The 19,799-nt window shown below is 41.3% G+C and overlaps 2 protein-coding genes across 4 annotated transcripts in view; one reads left to right on the top strand and one right to left on the bottom strand.

Moving 5' to 3' along the window:
• LOC106088399 (mucin-5AC) overlaps positions 1-19,799 on the top strand; it is a 612,109-nt gene that overhangs the window by 423,854 nt on the left and 168,456 nt on the right. The gene's annotated exons all lie outside the window — the stretch shown is intronic.
• LOC106081032 (odorant receptor 45a-like) lies at positions 919-18,114 on the bottom strand. The gene is made up of 5 exons (XM_013242707.2): positions 17,771-18,114; positions 16,909-17,089; positions 7,245-7,725; positions 1,110-1,265; positions 919-992 (listed from the first exon to the last, which is right to left on the bottom strand). The coding sequence occupies exons 1-5, from the start codon at positions 18,093-18,095 to the stop codon at positions 936-938; spliced, it is 1,200 nt and encodes a 399-aa protein (XP_013098161.2). The 5' UTR covers positions 18,096-18,114; the 3' UTR covers positions 919-935.

Here is a 19,799-nt window from a genome sequence, read left to right as displayed (position 1 = left end):
AAAACTCCTCCCCAAAGAGGTTTATCATTGCGCCTACCGTTCGGATTCGACCATAAAAAGGAGGCCTCTTATCATTGAGCTTAAATTTTGATCCGGACAGCACTCAGTGCTATGTGAGAAGTTTGCCCCAGTTCCTAAGTGGAATGTTCATGGGCAAATTTGCATTTGCATGTTTTTTATGACTTCCCAACTCCATGGAAAGTATGATCCAAATCGGTCTATAACCAGATATAGCTCCCATGTAAGCAAAGCTCCCCATTGGCCTTCTACGCTTCTAAGAAGCTTCAATTTTTAGCAGATTTGACAGAAATTTTCTACCTATAGTACACATGTGCCCTTCACCTGGAGATGCGGAATGGAACAAAGCGAAGTAGCTGCAGCTTTGCCGGAGCGGGAGTGGAATTTTCACAACCGTAGCCTAGCAGTTTTTATACCGAAAAACTTTTAAATATACTTTTTTCAGGTTTAGAAATTTTCTGGTTTGGGGAATTGGAATCAAAGGTGGGCTAAGCCCAACCCCAGAGACCTTTATTGGCTAATGTCTATGAATCCCACAATATTTACCGATTTTGGTTGAAACTCTTCATTGCAAACTTAGACATAATTCGATTACTTAACCTGCATACTCAATGCGGTGTAGGGTAGGTCCGGGTTTGCGGGACTTTAGCCCATCCTTATATGTTTTTAAATTTTTGGTCGATGTTGACAAAACTTAGAATTGTAAGCCTCTTATGCATCCTTTCCAAATATGGTTACACCAGTTGTCCTTTCTTAATAGCCTTGCAATGTTGACTATAAATTTGCACAAATTTTTTTAATTCTTATAACACATAAAGCATAATTCATATATTTGCCAACTAATTGCTAAAACATTTAAAGCCAATAAAATAAATGCTAGAAAATCTCAATGCCATTTGTGTGCCCATGGGTTCTCTCTACTCATCCTCCAGTGTCTTCAAGGCTGTTATCAATGAGCCTGCCGTCTTGAAAACCTGCAAGTTTAACAAAAGCAAAATTTAAATATTCTGACCTTATCTGCTCTACTTGCAAAGCGCCAGAGCCATTTGGGAAAACTGGGAAAATGACTAAGGCGAATGCAAAGCAATTACCCATAAATATAAACTCAAATCCACGGTAAAGAATACACCACGTATTTCACAAAATTTTTGCGAACGCATCATTGGCATCAGCAACAGTTTCTTGGTAGATTTTGCCAAATGGGACCACTCGAAGGCAGCATAGATTTCAGATGCCACTTGTAAGCTCTGCAAGAAGGAAGACAAAATGAAAAGATATTAAACTGAAATAACAAACATGACAAGGCCAATTCTCAACTTCATAAGAAAATCTATGTTATGTGGTGTACATAGTCGTTAGAGAAAATAGTACTGTGTGGGGACTGGGAGGAGGAAAATGATCTCTCAAGAATGTTCAAACAGAAATGAATATTGGTTTTAGTAGCTGGAATAATAAACAGCTTCATTTGCAAAGACCTCACAGTATGGGGTCATGAGTTTGACAAATGACTAAGGCATTTGTGGTACCATGCGGCAAGCCTAAGCCAGCGAAAGCGATGGGCAAATACACACACACTGTTACACATTATTGTACAGGAACTCAAGAATTGAAAAGCAAGGGCTTCAAAAGAATTTGCTCATTTTTTGGAGTCAGCCCATCACTGCATTAAGCCAAATGAATTTCTTAAACATAAAGTTGTGAGCAGTTTAAAATAATCCCTTAAAGTGTCCAATGACCCATACTCGAGGCCATCCCTATTAAAAATCTTTTGAGAATTTATCCGACATTTATGGAGGCCACCGTGGCGCAGAGGTTAGCATGTCCACCTATGACATCGAAAACCTGGATTCAAAAAATTTCCAGATGTGGTTTTCTCTTTACTGAGGAAGAGTGCTTTCTCACCTGCCCCTGGATGCGTACGGAAGCTCTTCATGAGAAGATCTAACGATCTAAGGATAAACTACTGGCGGAATCAGAAGACGAAACTAACGCATCAGTGGTGAAAGTTCAGCTTTGAAGAAAAAAAAAACTGCAGAAGTGGTCCCTGGGCCAAACAGAAGAAAGGCGGATTGGGATACATTTCGGCAAAAATTCTGAACGTCTGGGATAGACGTGCAGAATTTGGCTTCTAGACTAGAAAAGGAAGTGGAAACTAAGGGGGATACAGACATATTGGTCAAGCAGATCACGAAGGCCCTGAATGACTCGCTTGTGTCAGCATGCCCTAGTGCCAAGCCAAGGGACAAACAGCGACCTCCATGGTGAACCTCAAAGCTGAATGGTCTAAGGAAGGACTGCAGGAAACTCTTCAACAGAGCAAAAGCTAGAGGAGCACCACATGATTGGGATATCTATAAGGCTGAGCTAAGAAAGTATAAGGGTGAGCTGAGGAAGGCTCAGAACAAATCCTGGGTAGAATTCTGCAGCTCGGAGGAGGATACATCTGAGGCCTCTAGGCGAAGAAAGAGTCGGTTCTCGAGACCTATTGCGGTGGGGTATATTCACAAGTCAGAGAATGCATGGACAATGTCTAGTGAGGAAACACTAGAACTACTCGTTGATACACATTTTCGGGAAAATTCTCCAACGGAGAACGTGGCGCCAGAAGAGTTTGTCACTGGTATGCATTCGTCGGTGGTTATTGGGGAAATTGTGTTTGAACCAAAAATTCTTTGGGCGATAAGAAGTTTCGACTCCTTCAAATCGCCAGGCCCTGATGATGTATCACCGGTTGAATTACAAGCTGTGTCTGATAGACTGGTTTCCTGGCTTAGGGAGATATACTCTGCTGGTATCAGAATGTTATATATACTTGTGGGACGGAGCGACACGAAGGTCATTTTCATTCCGGAAGCAGGAAAACCCTTCCACACGAAATCTGTCATCTTTTACACTGAAGACTCTTGAGAGGTTGATAGAATCATAACTTAGGGCAAAGATCTCTGAAGATCGCCTTTTGCGGCAGCAGCATGCATAAAGTAAAGGCAAATCCGATGAAACAGCCCTTCACGACGTAGTCGGTTACATAGAGGGTTCTCTCGCTGTCAAGGAATATACAATGTTAGCATTTCTAGACATAGAAGGTGCTTTGTAAAACCGACGTCAATCATGAAGGAGTTGGAGTCCAGGGGAGTCCAGGGAAAAAGCTGTGGAACCACTCTTCCTCAGGACACTGGACACTTGCGGTGTGGACGATTTCTCTATAGATTCTTCACTAACTGCTGCTGTCGAAGTACTTTCTGAGTTCCGTACTTCCCCGCAACGCTTGTCGGGTCCCGGTTCAATGCCTTCCCCTCATGTCTCGATTGTGGCAGGGGGATTTTCGGTCTCCTACAATCCGGCAGACTTAAGCGATGTGGTCGATAGTTCCTCAGGCAACTGTTCAGCAACAACCGCTGAGTCGTCTCCTGATGCCCCAACCCCACCGCTTCTATAGACCTTCAGTTTTAACTTGTTGAAACCGTAGGATACAACCCCTTCAGACTTGTTGAGGTCTGGGCGACAGTCGGAGTTTAGTACGAATACTGCATGTCTCAGTCGGTGGTTGAAAGATTGGGATTACATTTCCTTAGTCATCCAAGTATCGCTTCAGGATCTGAGGGAATCCTTGGTATCCAAGCATGCGCCATTGGTCGAAAATTAATATCTTCCTTCTTGACTAAATCTAGAGCTGCACCTGGCCAGATCTCACCAATATTTTTTAGTTCCGAAGCAAGTAGTCTGTATACCAGCGTGCATCGTCACAAACTGGAGGAAACCCAAGAAATTCCGCAAGGACATCGGAGTACACTGATGACAGTCCATTGACTATCCCACTCCAATTATTCCTAGGTATGCAGCCTTGTTCTTCTTCCTTGTCGACAACTGCCATCACCAAACTGTCCCTAGCAACAATAGAAAAGATTCTTGGACCCATCTTACTGTTGTTCGTCCTAGTTCTTTTAGGCATGGGATGCCCTCCAGGTGAGCGCAGCCTTTTGGCTGACTGCGGTGCAGTTTCCGAATCCAGACGTGTAGTCTTTGGGGTAGCCTGTGCAGCGAATTCCCGAGTCCAATTTAGTGAGAGTCTTAGGATCAGTCAGATGGAGTTCCAATTTAGGTTCTCAGTTCTTTGAGAACCTGTCTGATGTGAACATTCGCAGGTTATTGGGCTTTTTAAAGCGATCTGGATGCTTCAGCGGTAGAAACTAGAATACATCTTCCTTCTTCTGCTCCTGTGGTATCACAATGCACGAAAACGTCTAAGTGAGTCTGATGGCAGGCTATCACTTACTTACTTTACATGATTTGGCTATGACAGACCATTTGTTCCCCTAGCCGAGCGTAGAATAGCAAGTGCCCCGATCTTCTTCGCTCATTTTATTATCGCTGTTATCAAGTTTCGAGATGTCTCCCACCACTTGATCTTTCCTTTGGGCTTTTGGTCGTTCCTGTTTGCTTGTACCACCGTGTTTGCCTTTAAAAAACTTCTTTTCTGGAACTTCTTCATCCATTCTGACAACATGACCTAGCCTCTCCCCTTACTAATGCTGGCTACATGAGGTATCCTGCCACATTAAAACCTTCTCAAACAAATTGTACAGCTCTGCGGGATGCCATTCATAATCATCATATATAAAAGTAGACCCCTTATCTTTGAACTTCAACTTCAATCGGACCGCACTAATTGATATGACAGAAGTATCCTTTGGTCCTTAGGGGAATGTTCATGGGAAATTTAGTAGCTTAGGCTTTATTTGTGAGATACTCTGCCACATTAAAACTCCTGCACCAAATTGTGTCGCTATGCGCCACGGTATTCGAACTTGTCATCATAAAGCAGACCTCTTATCTTTTAACTTTAACTTTAATCTGACTGCACTCAGAACAATTCCCCGTTCATTAATTGAATGTTTATGGGCAATTTAGTAGTATACCCGAAATTTTTTCTCTGGAACAACATTTTCGTAATCGGCCCTATTGGCATCTATGTTCCTGACTATTGATTATACCGTACAACACTACTGTGGTACAGGGTATTATAACATAGTGAATTAGTTTGTATCACCCAAAAGGAAGAGAGAGAGAGAGACCCATTGATGAGTATACCGATTGACTTAGAATCACTTTCTGATTCGATTTAGCTATGTTCGTCTGTCTGTCCATGTCCGTCTGTCCATGTTAATTCTGTACAAAGTGCAGGTCGCAGTTTTCATCCGATCGTCTTCAAATTTGGTACAAGCATGTTTTTCGGCCTAGAGACAAAGCCTATTGAAATTGGAAAAAATCGGCTCAGATCTGGATATAGCTCCCATATATATGTTCGTCCGATTTTCAGTAATAATGCAATGAAATTGTCATTTGTTTCCCGATTCTCACGAAATTTGGCAGGAAGGATTTTTTTACGACTGTTGACATTACTGGTGAATATCGTGGAAATCGGTTCAGATTTAGATATAGCTCTCACATGTATATATCGCCCGATTTTCACTCCTTGAGCCTCTGCATGCACATTTATTGACCAATCTTGCCAAAATATTGCACAAAGTTTTCCTCGATGGCTACCACAATGTACATAGAGTTTGGTGAAATCGGTTCAGATTTAGATATAGCTCCCATATATATATTCGTCCGATTTTCAGTAATATTGCAATAAAGTGGTCATTTGTTAACCTTTTCTAACGAAATTCGGCAGGAAGGATTTTTTTACGACTGTTGACATTACTGGTGAATATCATGGAAATCGGTTCAGATTTAGATATAGCTCTCATATGTATATATAGCCCGATTTTCTCTCCTAGAGCCACTGCATGCACATTTATTGACCAATCTTGCCAAAATATTGCACAAAGTTTTCCTCGATGGCTACCACAATGTACATAGAGTTTGGTGAAGTCGGTTCAGATTTAGATATAGCTCCCATATATATATTCGTCCGATTTTCAGTAATATTGCAATAAAGTGGTCATTTGTTAACCTTTTCTAACGAAATTCGGCGGGAGGGATTTTCTCTTAACTCTCAATATTACTGGTGAATTTCATAGAAATCGGCCCAGATTTAGATATAGCTGTCATATATATATATCGCCCGATTTTAACTTCTAGTGTCACAGTAAGCGCATTTATTGATCCATCTTGCCAAAATTTTGCAAAACGCTTTCCTCGACGACTGCCACAGTATCTGAGGAGTTTGCTTGAAATCGGTTCAAATTTAGATATACCTCCCATATATATATTCGTCCGATTTTCAGTAATATTGCAATAAAATGGTCTATTGTTATCCGATTCTGTCGAAATTTAGCAGATAGGATTTTCTTATGACTCTCAATATTACTGATGAATTTTATAGAAATCGGCCCAGATTTAGATATAGCTGTCATATATGTATATCGACCGATTTTTACTTTAAGAGCCACTGCAAGCGCATTTATTGAACAATCTTGCCAAAATTTTGCACAACGCTTTCCTCGACGACTGCCACAGTATCTGAGGAGTTTGCTTGAAATCGGTTCAAATTTAGATATACCTCCCATATATATATTCGTCCGATTTTCAGTAATATTGCAATAAAATGGTCATGTGTTAACCGATTTTCTCGAAATTCGGCAGGAGGGATTTTCTCTTAATTCTCAATATTACTGGTGAATTTCATAGAAATCGGCCCATATTTAGATATAGCTGTCATATATGTATATCGACCGATTTTTACTTTAAGAGCCACTGCAAGCGCATTTATTGAACAATCTTGCCAAAATTTTGCACAACGCTTTCCTCGACGACTGCCACAGTATCTGAGAAGTTTGTTCGGAATCGGTTAAGAATTAGATATAGCTCCTATATATGCGTTCGTCAGATTTTGGGTTATTTGCCATAATGTTGTCATATGTCAACCGTAGTTTTTACAATTTGAACATATTTGCTCGCCGAAGTCCATCAAAATCGGTTCGGAATTGGATATAGGTCCCACATTGTACCTATAGGGTAGGTGTAGGGTATTATACAGTCGGCACCGCCCGACTTTGGCCCTTCCTTACTGGTTTTTCAATAAATCCCTTTTAGATATCTTTAAAACTTAGTCGAAGCATTCTTTTACTAATGTCACAATAGCCCACACACTGCTTACGACACTGCCTTGGTTAAGGCAAGCTATGAAATTTAATTTTCTTTGCTAGACCACATCAATTACATTACAACACTACACCACTCATTTTCCTTCCTTACATGCTCGCACCCCTTCTCAGACTTACCTCCGTTGCAATGCGCTGACCATTATAACAGTACATCATTAATTGAATGGCGACCGCTGTCAAAAACAAAAACTGATATGCCACTTTACCCATAGATTGGCCGCCACGACTCAAACAAAACGCCAATGAACCAATCTGCAGACCGGAAATAATAAATTTCACATATATAATGCCACCATAGAGACGATTCAAATCATATGTCAATTGCAATGTACGAATATGCACTTTAATGCAGTCCACAATTGCTCGCTCCTGAGCTGCATTTGCCACCGCCACCATGCCATTCGCTAATGGCAATGTCATGGCCGCAGCCCGCTGGAATTGTTGCACCAAAATACGAAATTGTGCCACTATGTTGCATACCAGCCATGAGAACAGGGTGTCTATGGCCAGTGAGCCAAGAGCTAAAATGTAGGTGGTAATAAAATCCCAGATATAAACGAGGCTATAGCCTTGAACGTTGTGGTAGTCCCAAAAGTAACTGCAGCATGAATTTTTTTGTTTTTTAACATTGAGGGGGAGAATATTGCATAAGGAAAGGAAGGAAGAGAAAGAGAGAGAGGGGGATATGTATAAATAGATAGAGAAAATAAGTGTATTTTTAAAAACAATGGGAAAAAAACTCATACCAGCTACCAGCTTTATATGAAACAATGCATGGTACATGTATGGCACAATACATGAGAATTACTAAGTAAAAGCGTGCTAGCTACGAATCTTGGGTAACCACCACCATGAATTGTACTAAAAATGTACACAAGCGAATTCAGGTTAGGTTAGGTTGGAGTGGGTGCTATCAAAACATTATCTTGATATCTGCTGAGACCCTATGTGGTCCATTGTGATTCCTCAATCTTCTCTATTCTTCAACCACAGAGTTTAAATCGAATTCCAACTCCCCTACTCAAATTGGTCCGTCAATGCACCTTTTTATACCATTTAGACGCCAACATAAAGTCCTTGAGTTTAATTGGACCCACCCTTATTAGCGCCTCTAGTACTTTGTATTGCACCTCAAGCTTATAGAAGATTCCCGAGAGAGGTGGAATCTTCTCTTAGCGCCTCTAGTACAAGAAACTGCTATAAAGTCGGACATTGGCTGAGGAAGTGAAATCTGTCTTGCGGATCGTCTTTACACCATGACACCATCGACAGCCTATGCGCGAGAAATGTGTACTTAAACTGTTGTAATCTGTAATGATTCCTTTTATGCCGCTCTGATACAGTTTCTCCAAAGCCAATACTTCGCAAACATTAGGTTTGGATCGCTAATCCCCTCATAACAGCATTTTAAGCATCTCTCTTTGTATCGCACCTCAAGCTTATAGAAGATTCCCGAGAGATGTGGAATCTTCTCTTGGCGCCTCTAGTACCAGAAAATGACATAAAGCCGGACATTGGCTGAGGAAGTGAAAGCTATCTAGCGGATTGTCATTACTATGACACCATTGGCAGCTGATGCCGAGGCCTATGCGCGAGAAATGTGTACTTAACCTGTTGTGTTCTGTAATGATTCCTATTATTGGGGTGCCCAAAAAGTAATTGCGGATTTTTCATATAGTCGGCGTTGACAAATTTTTTCATAGCTTGGGACTCTGTAATTGCATTCTTTCTTCTGTCAGTTATCAGCTGCTATTTTTAGCTTGCTTTAGAAGAAAAGTGTAAAAAAAGTATATTTGATTAAAGTTCATTCTAAGTTTTATAAAAAATGCATTTACTTTCTTTTAAAAAATCCGCAATTACTTTTTGGGCAACCCAATATGTAGCTCAGATGCATTTTCTTTAAAGACAATACTTCACAAACATTGGGTTTGAATCGCTCATCCCCTCATTACAGCATTTTAACCAAGCATATAAAAGATTTCCAAGAGAAGTGGTTGCACGCCTGTTGCCGCCACCGTTGGCTGATTCGCCTCTTTGCTCACTAGCAAAGCTGTTTTTTTCGTTTCCTGCTATTTCGCTATGCCCTGATTCCCAGCACAGAGACAAGTAATGCCTCCCTTGTAGCCGCAGTAGGCTATCTCTACATCGGTTCAACACCATGGGCCTTGAACTCGTACCAGTTGTTGTTGTTTTTGTCACAGTGTATTGTGTTTCATCTCTCATCGACTAGGTTCTATTGTATATCCAGATTCAGGGGGTTTATGGGCTGAGTCGAGTGGGTCTGGCGGAGCATTTAAACAGGTGTCGTATGGTCTCAGGATACATTCAGGACACACATCCTACACATTGACATCAATCGTTGATCTGTAAGAGTTGAGGCGGCAGCATCTGCCAGATCGTTATTGAGCCAAAACTGCTCAGGTTAGCCTCCCTTGCAGCCGCAGTAGACTATCTCTACATCGGTTCAACACCTTGGACCTTGAACCCGTACCAGTGGTGTTGTTTTTGTAACAGTGTATTGTGTTCCATCTCTCATCGACTAGGTTCCGTTGTACATCCAGGGGGTTTATGGGTCTGAGTCGAGTGGGTCGGGCAGATAAATTAAACAGGTGTCGTATGCCATATGGTAACGAGCAACGCTTGCAAATCATTGAATTTTATTACCAAAATCAATGTTCGGTTCGAAATGTGTTCATTCACCGTAACGTTGCGTCCAACAGCATCTTTGAAAAAATACGGTCCAATGATTCCACCAGCGTACAAACCACACCAAACAGTGCATTTTTCGGGATGCATGGGCAGTTCTTGAACGGCTTCTGGTTGCTCTTCACTCCAAATGCGGCAATTTTGCTTATTTACGTAGCCATTCAACCAGAAATGAGCCTCATCGCTGAACAAAATTTGTCAAAATTTGAACACATTTCGAACCGAACACTGATTTTGGTAATAAAATTCAATGATTTGCAAGCGTTGCTCGTTAGTAAGTCTATTCATGATGAAATGTCAAAGCATACTGAGCATCTTTCTCTTTGACACCATGTCTGAAATCCCACGTGATCTGTCAAATACTAATGCATGAAAATCCTAACCTCAAAAAAATCACCCTTTACATCCAGGGGGTTTAAGGTTCTGAGTCGAGTGGTTCGGGCAGATAAGTTAAACAGGTGTCGTATGTCGAGTGGTCCCAGGTTACAACGGGACACACATTGACATCAAAGCTTGATCTGTAAGAGTTGAAGCGGCTGCATCTGCCGGACCGTAATTGAGCCAGAACTACTCTGCTTTGCCTTCCTTGTAGCCGCAGTAGATTATCTCTACATCGGTTCAACACCTTGGACCTTGAATCGGTACCACTTTTTGTTGTTTTTGTAACAGTGTATTGTGTTCCATCTCTCATCGACTAGGTCATGTAAAATATCCAGATGCAAGGGTTTTCTGGGTCTGAGTCGAGTGGTTCTGACTGGGCAGTTAAACAGGTGTAGTTTGTCGTATGGTCCCAGGTTGCAATCGGGACACACATCCTGCACATTGGCATCAATCCTAGATCGGTAGAGTTGAGGCAGCTGCATCTGCCTCATCGTAATTGAGCCAAAACTACTCTGGTTTGCCTAAGGGAGGTCAATTTCTCCAGATATGATATGAGTCGGTCATTATTTACCGCATCTACTATCTTCTGCAAGAATGTTGTTCAGACCCGCTTGATTTACCGCTTGATGTAGAGATTCTCGCTTGTAGCGCTGGACCTTACGCTCTGGATCATGAAGATCACTCTTGAGGCTTCTGTGCGGTGGATTCCTATCCTCAAGGTGATGATTTGGATGGTTCCCGCGATAACAGCCCAGAAGGTATGGCTTAGATAGCATATAGTCTTCCCAAAGGTAGGATTATTATCTCTTGATTATTGAGATTGAAGGCCACCGTAGCGCAGAGGTTAGCATGTCCGCCTATGGCGCTAAAAGTGTGGGTTCCAATCATGGCGAGAACATCATAAAAATTTTCATTGAGCTTAAACTTGAATAGGACTGTACTCAATGATATGTGAAAAGTTTGCCCCCTCTTCCTTAGTGGAATGTTCATGGGCAAAATTTGCAATTTGCAAAAGTACACTACGTGCAAAAGTTTCAGCCGAATCGGATAACAATTTCCAGTTTCCAGACGCTGAAGATCTCAAATCGAGAGATCTGTTTATGTGGGAGTTATATCGAAATCCAAACCGATATTGGAATTCCCAAATGCAATCCCCAAAGACCTACTTCAACATCTGAGTTGGCCCATAACCTGATACAGCTCCCATAGAAACATATCTCCCAATTGTATCTCTTACTGAAGGCGAAATTCATATTTGATTTGGTTGGAATTTTTTCCAATATCCATGTCAAGTATGGTGTGAATCGGTTCGTAAACTGATATAGCTCCCATATATACATATATCCCCATTTTACCTCGTGAACTCTTTGAGGGCATAATTCTTATCTGAGTTGGCGGAAATTTTGTCTTCTGTTATTGCCTTCAATCTCCATGCCATGTATGATCTGAAACGCTTCATATATCAGGTTATAGCGCCCTTATAAACCCATCTTCCGATTGTGTTTCTTAAATTTTCCACAACGACTTATATTACCAACTTCAATATCGGTTCATACCCTTATGTTGGTCCGATATAAACAAATCTACCGACTTCACCTTTTGAGCTCCTGAAGGCTGCAGTTCTTTTCCGATTTGAAGAAACATTTGCACATTGACTTCTCCTACGACCTCAAACATAAGAGCTAAGTATGGTCTGAGTCGGTCCATAACCTAATATTGCTTCCATATAAACCCATCTCAGGGTCATATAAACCCATCTCAGGACCCCTTACCCCTTTTTTCACAAACGCCAGATATCGGAGATGAGTGCACGGATTTAAGCGAAATTTTGTATGCCACCTTATGGTCCAAAAGTCAAAAAACTGGTACAACATTTTGAGGTCAAATAGCCTGGGAGAACGCCCCACTCCAAAACCCACCCGAACGGACATATTTACCGATTCGGACAATATGGGTATCAAATGAAAGTTATTTGAGAGTAGAATTCGAACTTGGCCTAAAAATTTCACCCTAAGTGTTGGAAAGCCCGCCCCACCTCCAAAAACCAACCAAATTTTAAAGTTTACCGAGTCGGGCAATATGGGTAATCTCAGGGGCCCGCCCCACCCGTCCCCGAGCGGACAAGTAGGTCGACCGGAACAATATGGGATTCAAACGAAAGGTACTTAAGAATAGAATATGAGTACTTATATGAAAATATGGTGTTTATTCCCAGTCGGGTCATCCCATTCCAAAATTATCCCCCAAATGGAAATGTATACCTAACGGGGCAGTATGGAACTTTTATAAAAGTTTGGGTCAATTCCTAGGGTCACCCTACCCCAAAATTATGCCCCAAATGGACATGTACACCAAACGGGAAAATATGGTATTCTAAGCTATTTGGGAGCTTAATACGAATACTAATTATTTTCAAAGTCGGACCATGGCGGAAGGGGGCCGCAAATATTTAAGGGTGTATCATAGCACACCAGGCCCGCTAGTTTATTATAACTACCACCATAAGATGAGGGCTTTTGCAAAATAATTTTCATTGTTGTAAGTCGTTGGGTGTTGCAAAACGGCCCTATCAATTCCAATTATGATATAGCTCCCATATAAAATGATCCTTTGATTGGACTTCGTTTGCCCCAAAAAACCGTTATTATTATCCGATTGAGCAAAAATTTTGCATAAGGTGTTTTTTCCCGACTTCTTATATTCCTAGGAATTATAGTCCTAATTTAACTCTCATAGAAAATGATATCCCAATTTAACATATTAAGCCAATGGAAGATGCATTTGTTGTCACGTTCCAAATTGGTCTATAAATTGATATAGCTCCCATATAAACCTAACTCCCGGTTTGAGATCTTGGAGCCCTGAAAACCGCAATTGTGGTCCGATTTGACTGAAATTTTGCATCCGTGTGTAAGTATGGTCCACATCGATCTAAAAACAGATATACAAATTTGCCATGAACATTCAATTTGGGATTCCATTCCATATAAGCCAATCTCCCATATGTCTTCTTAGTAGAAACCGTGGTGGTGGGTTTCCAAGATTCGGCCCGGTTGAACTAAGCACATTGTTACTTGTTACTACTATTTCAGTTCAAATGCCTCTTCAAATTCAAATGTGGAAACCCCCATCTGTATGTTTGAAAGTTTAGATTTGTGTGCAATTATTTTTGTTGAGAAATAATTATGAAATGCTGGTGGTCTGCAGTATTCGCCTACATACCATAGCAAAAACATGCAATTTACCATAACGAAAGAAAATTAAAACCATTTAAATTTAACAATTACTGTGCCTTAAATCAAAACAAAAAAAAAACAATTACACATAATAGTGCAACAATTATTGTTTTTCTAATTTCGAAAGTAGAGGTAAATATATTTAAAAAGGAAAATTTACTAAAATAAAATTAAATAATTTTAATTTTAAATGTTAGACTACTCGTTTGTTTAAATGCATAAATTTTCCTATTAAATTGTAAAAAGTTAAAAAATAGTTAACATTTTTACCTGTGAAAACATGTGAGGGTCAGTTTAATGATCACCCATGTGTGTTTTGTGCATAAATACGTGAAAAAATTTGTTCTCTTTCGAGACGAGCTCAATGTGGAAAAGGAAAGCCAGAAAACGCAACACACACCAATCACTATGGGACGCGTTTCATAATTTGGTTTAGTATTTCTCATCAGCCAAAGTAGGTGTGAAGGGCTTCAAGGGCCGTACGTTGGTATGTTGTACTTATTCTGAATTTATAGCGAAAATGCCTCTATAATATATATACCACATTAACCACGCTCGACAACCATGTCTATTAGCTGTACTTTTCCCAATGCTTGTATTTTTGTGTAATGGCAATTTTTTTGTCCACACAATTACAATACTCCCATGGTATACACATGATTCTTTACATCTCTTGGAAGTTGTATTGATGGCTTCGAACGCTAGAGACAACGCCATCCGGTCTTGCTGTTGCTCCGTGTGCACAGGTTCGAATCCGGGCGAGCCGAAGTTTTTCACTTCCAAGTTTTTTTTTGCCAGTTAGGGCGAAAATTATTAAATTTTAAAATTTTGTTTGATTCTCTTACGAAACGAGCTCAGTGATGGGTTTTTACTGACAAGATTTTACTTAATTGAGTTCACCTGCGCAGTATCTTATATACCCCACCCCAACCATCGTATTTCAAGTTCTTTGCACGATTTCTCTTTTTCATTGCTTCCTTTATCAAGTTAAGGATCGCTTGGCATAGCTAGTAGAGGTCTTAGCAGAAGTCTTCTTGCAAAATTTCAGCCCACACAGATAAGAATTGTGTCCTGTAGAGGCTCAAGAAGAATAATCGAGAGATCGGTTTACATGGAAGTAATATCTAGTCGAACGGACAAATGAACCGGCGTACAGGCATGGTTAGATGGACTTAAAATGATGATCAATAATGTACATACTTTCTAGGGTGAAAGAATAATATTTCGAAGTATAACAAGTAAAAGTGAGTTATGGATTCTGCTAAAAGTTTACACAAAGGATTTGGACCGTACGTGACACGATTGATGGAAGTCGTAAAAGAAAACTAGGTGAAAAATTTCAGCCCCATCGCATACAAATTGAAGCTTTCGGGGACGCAATATGTCAAATCGATTTATATGGAAGCTATATCAGGTTATAGGCCGATTCAGACCATACTTGGGACGATTTTTGGAAGTCGTATCAGAACACTATGTGCACTATTTCAACCCAATCGGTTAAAAATTGCAGCTTCTAGGAGCTCAAGAAGTCAAGGCTCAAATGAAAGGTGTTCGGAAGTAGATTTCGAATCTGGCATACAAAATCAGATCGAAGTACAGGGGGTCACACCAACCCTCAAAAACGCCATTAGACCCATTATGACTACATGATACTTGACTGAACCGATTTTCTTAAAATGTTCATAGATTGCGTACGTTTGTCTGGAAGGAAACATAGGCTATATAATTTTTAGATATCGGATGGAGGCGGACCCTCCCCCCAACCCCAAAAACGGCACCCATATCCGAAAGTGGTCCGATGGGCACAATAAGGGTATCAAATGAAAGGTATTGGAGACCAGAAAACGAATATGGTATTAAAATTTGGGTCCAAGTACCCATCGGGCTCCCCCAACCCCAAAACTCCTTAAAACAGATATATTCGAAGTTCATGTCAATATGAGACTCAAATGAAAAGTATTAGGCAATAGATTACAAATATGGCATAAAACATTAGGTCCAAGTAATGGGAGGTCACCCACCCCCAATTACCCGTAAATGAGCATATTAGCCGACCATGGCTATATGGGACTCAAATAAAAGGGAAAGGGAGTACATTATTAATATGACATTAAAATTTGCGTTCAAGTTCAGGTGGCGCTTTTCCTCCTAAACATACGTCAAATGGGTTATTTGACCCATTATGACAAGGTGGGACTTAAATGAAAGGCATTTGAGAGTAGAAAACAAATGTGATATCCAATTTTGGAGCCAAGTGTTTTGGGGTACGCCCTAAAGCACACCCTAAGCTGAACTTCATTTCCGTTGGGAATAAAGAACGGATTTGATATCCATATTTGAGTCGAAATGTCTGAGGTGCCATCCCTCCCCAAATGAGAACATTACCCTAAGGAAGAACATTACCAGCAGGAGCCGAAGGGCAAATTCTCACACATCAATGAGTGCTTTCCGATTCAAGTTTAAACTCAATGATATGAGACCTTTTTTTTATAGCCGAGTCCGAACGGCGTCCAGCATTACGACACCTCTTTGGGGAAATTTTTTAAAATGACCATCATGGCATTGTACCTCGCAAATGTCGCCAACATTAAGAGGGGATAAACACCGCTTTGTCAGATGTTCTCGCCAGGATTCGAACGCTTTCAGCGTTATAGGCTACAATGGCACGAATTCGATATCCGCATTCAGGACGAAGTGTTCCCACCCTAAAAATATATTAGAGAGTTAAAGAGGGCCAGCGGAGCTGGCCCTGTTCGACTAGTGTACATATATCGCCGGATTTTTAACTACTACAGCCACTATCTTCCTAAAATTTTTTACAAAGCCTAGAAAGAGAAAATTGAAAAAAACTGGTCCGAGAACGGTTAGAGATATCTGTTTGAAATGGTTAGAGCGGAGGTATTAGCAAGATTGTGTGAAAAGATTCTACAAAAGAACCGAATAGAGATATTATAGGAATTCTTTTTGCCATTTGTCAATCATATGGGTTGCCCAAAAAGTAATTGCGGATTTTTTAAAAAAAATAAATGCATTTTTAATAAAACTTTGAATGAACTTTATTCAAATATACTTTTTTACACGTTTTTTCTAAAGCAAGCTAAAAGTAACAGCTGATAACTGGCAGAAGAAATAATGCAATTAAAGAGTCACAAGCTGTGAAAAAATTTTTCAACGCCGACTATATGAAAAATCCGCAATTACTTTTTGGGCAACCCAATAGTTATTACAGTTGGAACATATTTGCTCGAAGTTGATACTGATTGTTTAGTAACCGATCTTAAAACATTCAATGAGGTCCATCAAAATTGGTTCAGATAATGATATAGCTCCCACTTTGTACTTAAAGGGTAGTTGTAGGGTATTATACAGTCGGTACCCCCCGACTTTCCTTACAAGTTTTTAATTGTTTATGGTTTCTCGATGATGATGTTAATGAAAATAGCAAAGCAATAACTTACGTAGCCCTATGTGGTACTATATACTCGAATGATCCTTCCTCCTGGTGAGTGTAGAACATGCTTATCAAGGGTTCCACCATAACCCAAATAGCCGTGCTGACAACAGCCATAGAATAAATGGAACATGAAAGAACATCTTTTTCATTTTCAACACGGAAAATCGGCAAGTCACTGGGTTTGGCTGGTTAAAGGATGAAAAAGAAGAAAGAAACAGAAAATTTTATTATTTCCTTAAAAAAAATACAATAACTGAATCTACAATAATGCAGCTGTATCTCATATCTGCACAGCGCAGTTGTAAAAATTTCGTTTAATATTCAAAATACAACGGCCGCGTTGGCTAGGTCATGGTGTCAGAATGAATGAAGAAATTCCACCATAGAAGCCTTTTGAAGGCAAACACGGTGGTACACGCAAACCGGGAAGACCAAAAGCCCCATGGAAAGATCAGGTGGTGGAAGACACTTCGAAACTTGGTGTCAGAGATTTTAGAATGAGCGCAGAAGATCGTGCCCTAGGAACGCTATTCTACATTCGACTAGTGGAGCAAATGTTCTGTCATAGCCAATTAAAGTAAAGTAGTAATCAGTGGTTGACTATAAACAGTATATCACCCAGAGATGGGTTCTAATCCATTAAGGTTAGATTAGGTAAGAGTTACAGTCCTTCACAGACTTTCTTAGACAGTTTTAAGTCGATTGTGATAGCACAGTAGCAACAGATCAAGGCCTCTGTTGGGAATCGAAACCACGACCACCTCTGGCTCTGGCAATCCCAGCACTCTTCCAACTCGACCACCGGGGCGCCTTGTAATCAATTTAACACTAACCTAAAATGATTTAATCTTCTCCTTGTAACTTACCCTTCGAAATATCCTCCTTTAAACGTGTCACCAAGGCAACAAATTCCTTGCCCTTACATAGAAATATTCCCATCTTAGTTAGACAAATAATACCCTGACACGTAAGTGATAGGGAATTAATGGTCTTGGTATAATCCTCAGAATTGATGTAGACATAATGAAAAATGGCCATATACAAAAGGGCCGATAGCGAAATTTGAAATGCCAATAGCCAAGGATATTTGACTAGACGAACATTTTCCTGAGTATACAGGGCCTTGGGATCAAAGCCAACGGATGCAAATGATAAATATTGAACTAAAAAAGAACGCTTGACTATAGGCATTTGAAAGTCGTCTTTACGAGTTCTGGTGAACATTGCCTTTGAGATTATAAAGGAAAAATTGGTATAACTGTGGGCAAATAATGAATTACATCTTGTTTATATAGAAATTGTGTTAAGGTTAAGAAAGAAAAGAATGCACTAAAAAAGGCCAATAGCTATTAAGGCCCAAACGCCTGGAAGAAGAGTACGAAAAGTTTTAGGTAAACAAAATAACTGAATTTCTTATCCGTATATAAAGCAATATGCTAACTAAATTTCCTCAATGAGTGCAGTCTGATTATAGTTTGAGCTCACTGATATGGGGCCTTCATTTTTATGCCGTGTCTGAACGGCGAACCGCATAGCGACCCCACTTGGTAGAGAAATTATAACATGGCAGGATACTTCTAAATGTTCACGCCGGGATTTGAACCAAGGCGTTCAGTGTCATAGTCGGACATTCTAACCACTGCGCCACTGTGGCCTCCAATAAAGAAATATAGGGGAGACCATTCTTACAGCGACATCGACTGTACGGTGGTGCTTTCTGTTAATGGATGTCATAGCGATTGGATAGAGTGTGAGTAGTGAGTGAAAGTAAAAGTCAAAGTGAGTTAAGTGATTTTGGAGTGATTATTTTTGGGAGCGATTGTCCAATTTGAGACTGCGTAGACGGAGGAGTTGTTTGAAGTCTGGATAGGATTTGTGAAGTAATGGTGAAGAGGACGAAGGGGTGGGGGGGTGAGTGTGCGGGGTGTGGGACATCAGATGGTTAGTAGTACCGATTCGTCGGTGGCACGTGCTGGACGGGATGGAATGATGAGGAAGGAGTCGGTGAATTTCTTGTCCAGTGGGAGTGGTGGTGAAGATGGGAAGCGCCCTAAACAAGGTTCGCCTGATGTGGTGGTTGCCAAGAGGAGGAAGGTGGTGGCAGGTGGTGAATTGCCATCTGGCAGTCGGAAGACAGCTGATGTGAAGTCAGCTGGTGAGGTTGATGGCGCTAGTGGTAGTGCCAGTGCAATGGTTGCTGGCGGTGCTGGTGGTGTTGCCAGTGAAGGTGGGGCATCGACTCCGAGGTAGGCAGAGAAGCGGGAAAGTAGGGCTCGTAGGCGGATGTTTGCACCATTGAGGAAGCAGGGGGTCACGGTAGGCGAGATGAAGAAGGTGATTGATGCCTAGGTGGGTACGGTTTATGAGGCCGGGGTAAGTGGGGGTATGGCGAAGAGGGTAATCCAGTGCACTGGCCAGTATGAGGAGCTCCTCATGGGGCTGATGCTGGAAAATGAGGCGATTAAGGGGAGGCTGTCGGCGTACGAGGCGATGGCCGCGGCGCGTTGGTGGGTGGGCGTCCGGCTGTTTCATAGTGGGTGTCTGTTGCCCCCGCTGTCAACGCACGCACTGGCACATTTGTTGGCCCCATCGCTGTCGCTGTCACTGCCGTCCCGTCTGTGCTGGCTGCGAAGCCGGTGGAGACGTGGTCAGTGAAGGCCAAGGGGAAGGCGGAGGTTGTCTAGAAGGTGGTAGAGGAGGTGGGCCCCATACTTGGTGTGAGGGTTCACGGCGTCCGACCGACTCGGGATGGCGGGGCGGTTATCCGCACCCCGTCGATGGCTGAGAGGGAACGGATTAGGGCGAACGGCAAGTTCGCGGAGGTGAAGGTCCGCGAGAAGCTGGGCCCGAAGGTGCTGATGAGGTGGGTGCATGCTACCATAACTCCTGATGAGT

Source organism: Stomoxys calcitrans, chromosome 5 (assembly GCF_963082655.1).
Source record: "Stomoxys calcitrans chromosome 5, idStoCalc2.1, whole genome shotgun sequence".
Lineage (NCBI taxonomy): Eukaryota > Metazoa > Arthropoda > Insecta > Diptera > Muscidae > Stomoxys > Stomoxys calcitrans.
This window is presented reverse-complemented; position numbering and strand designations above follow the sequence as displayed.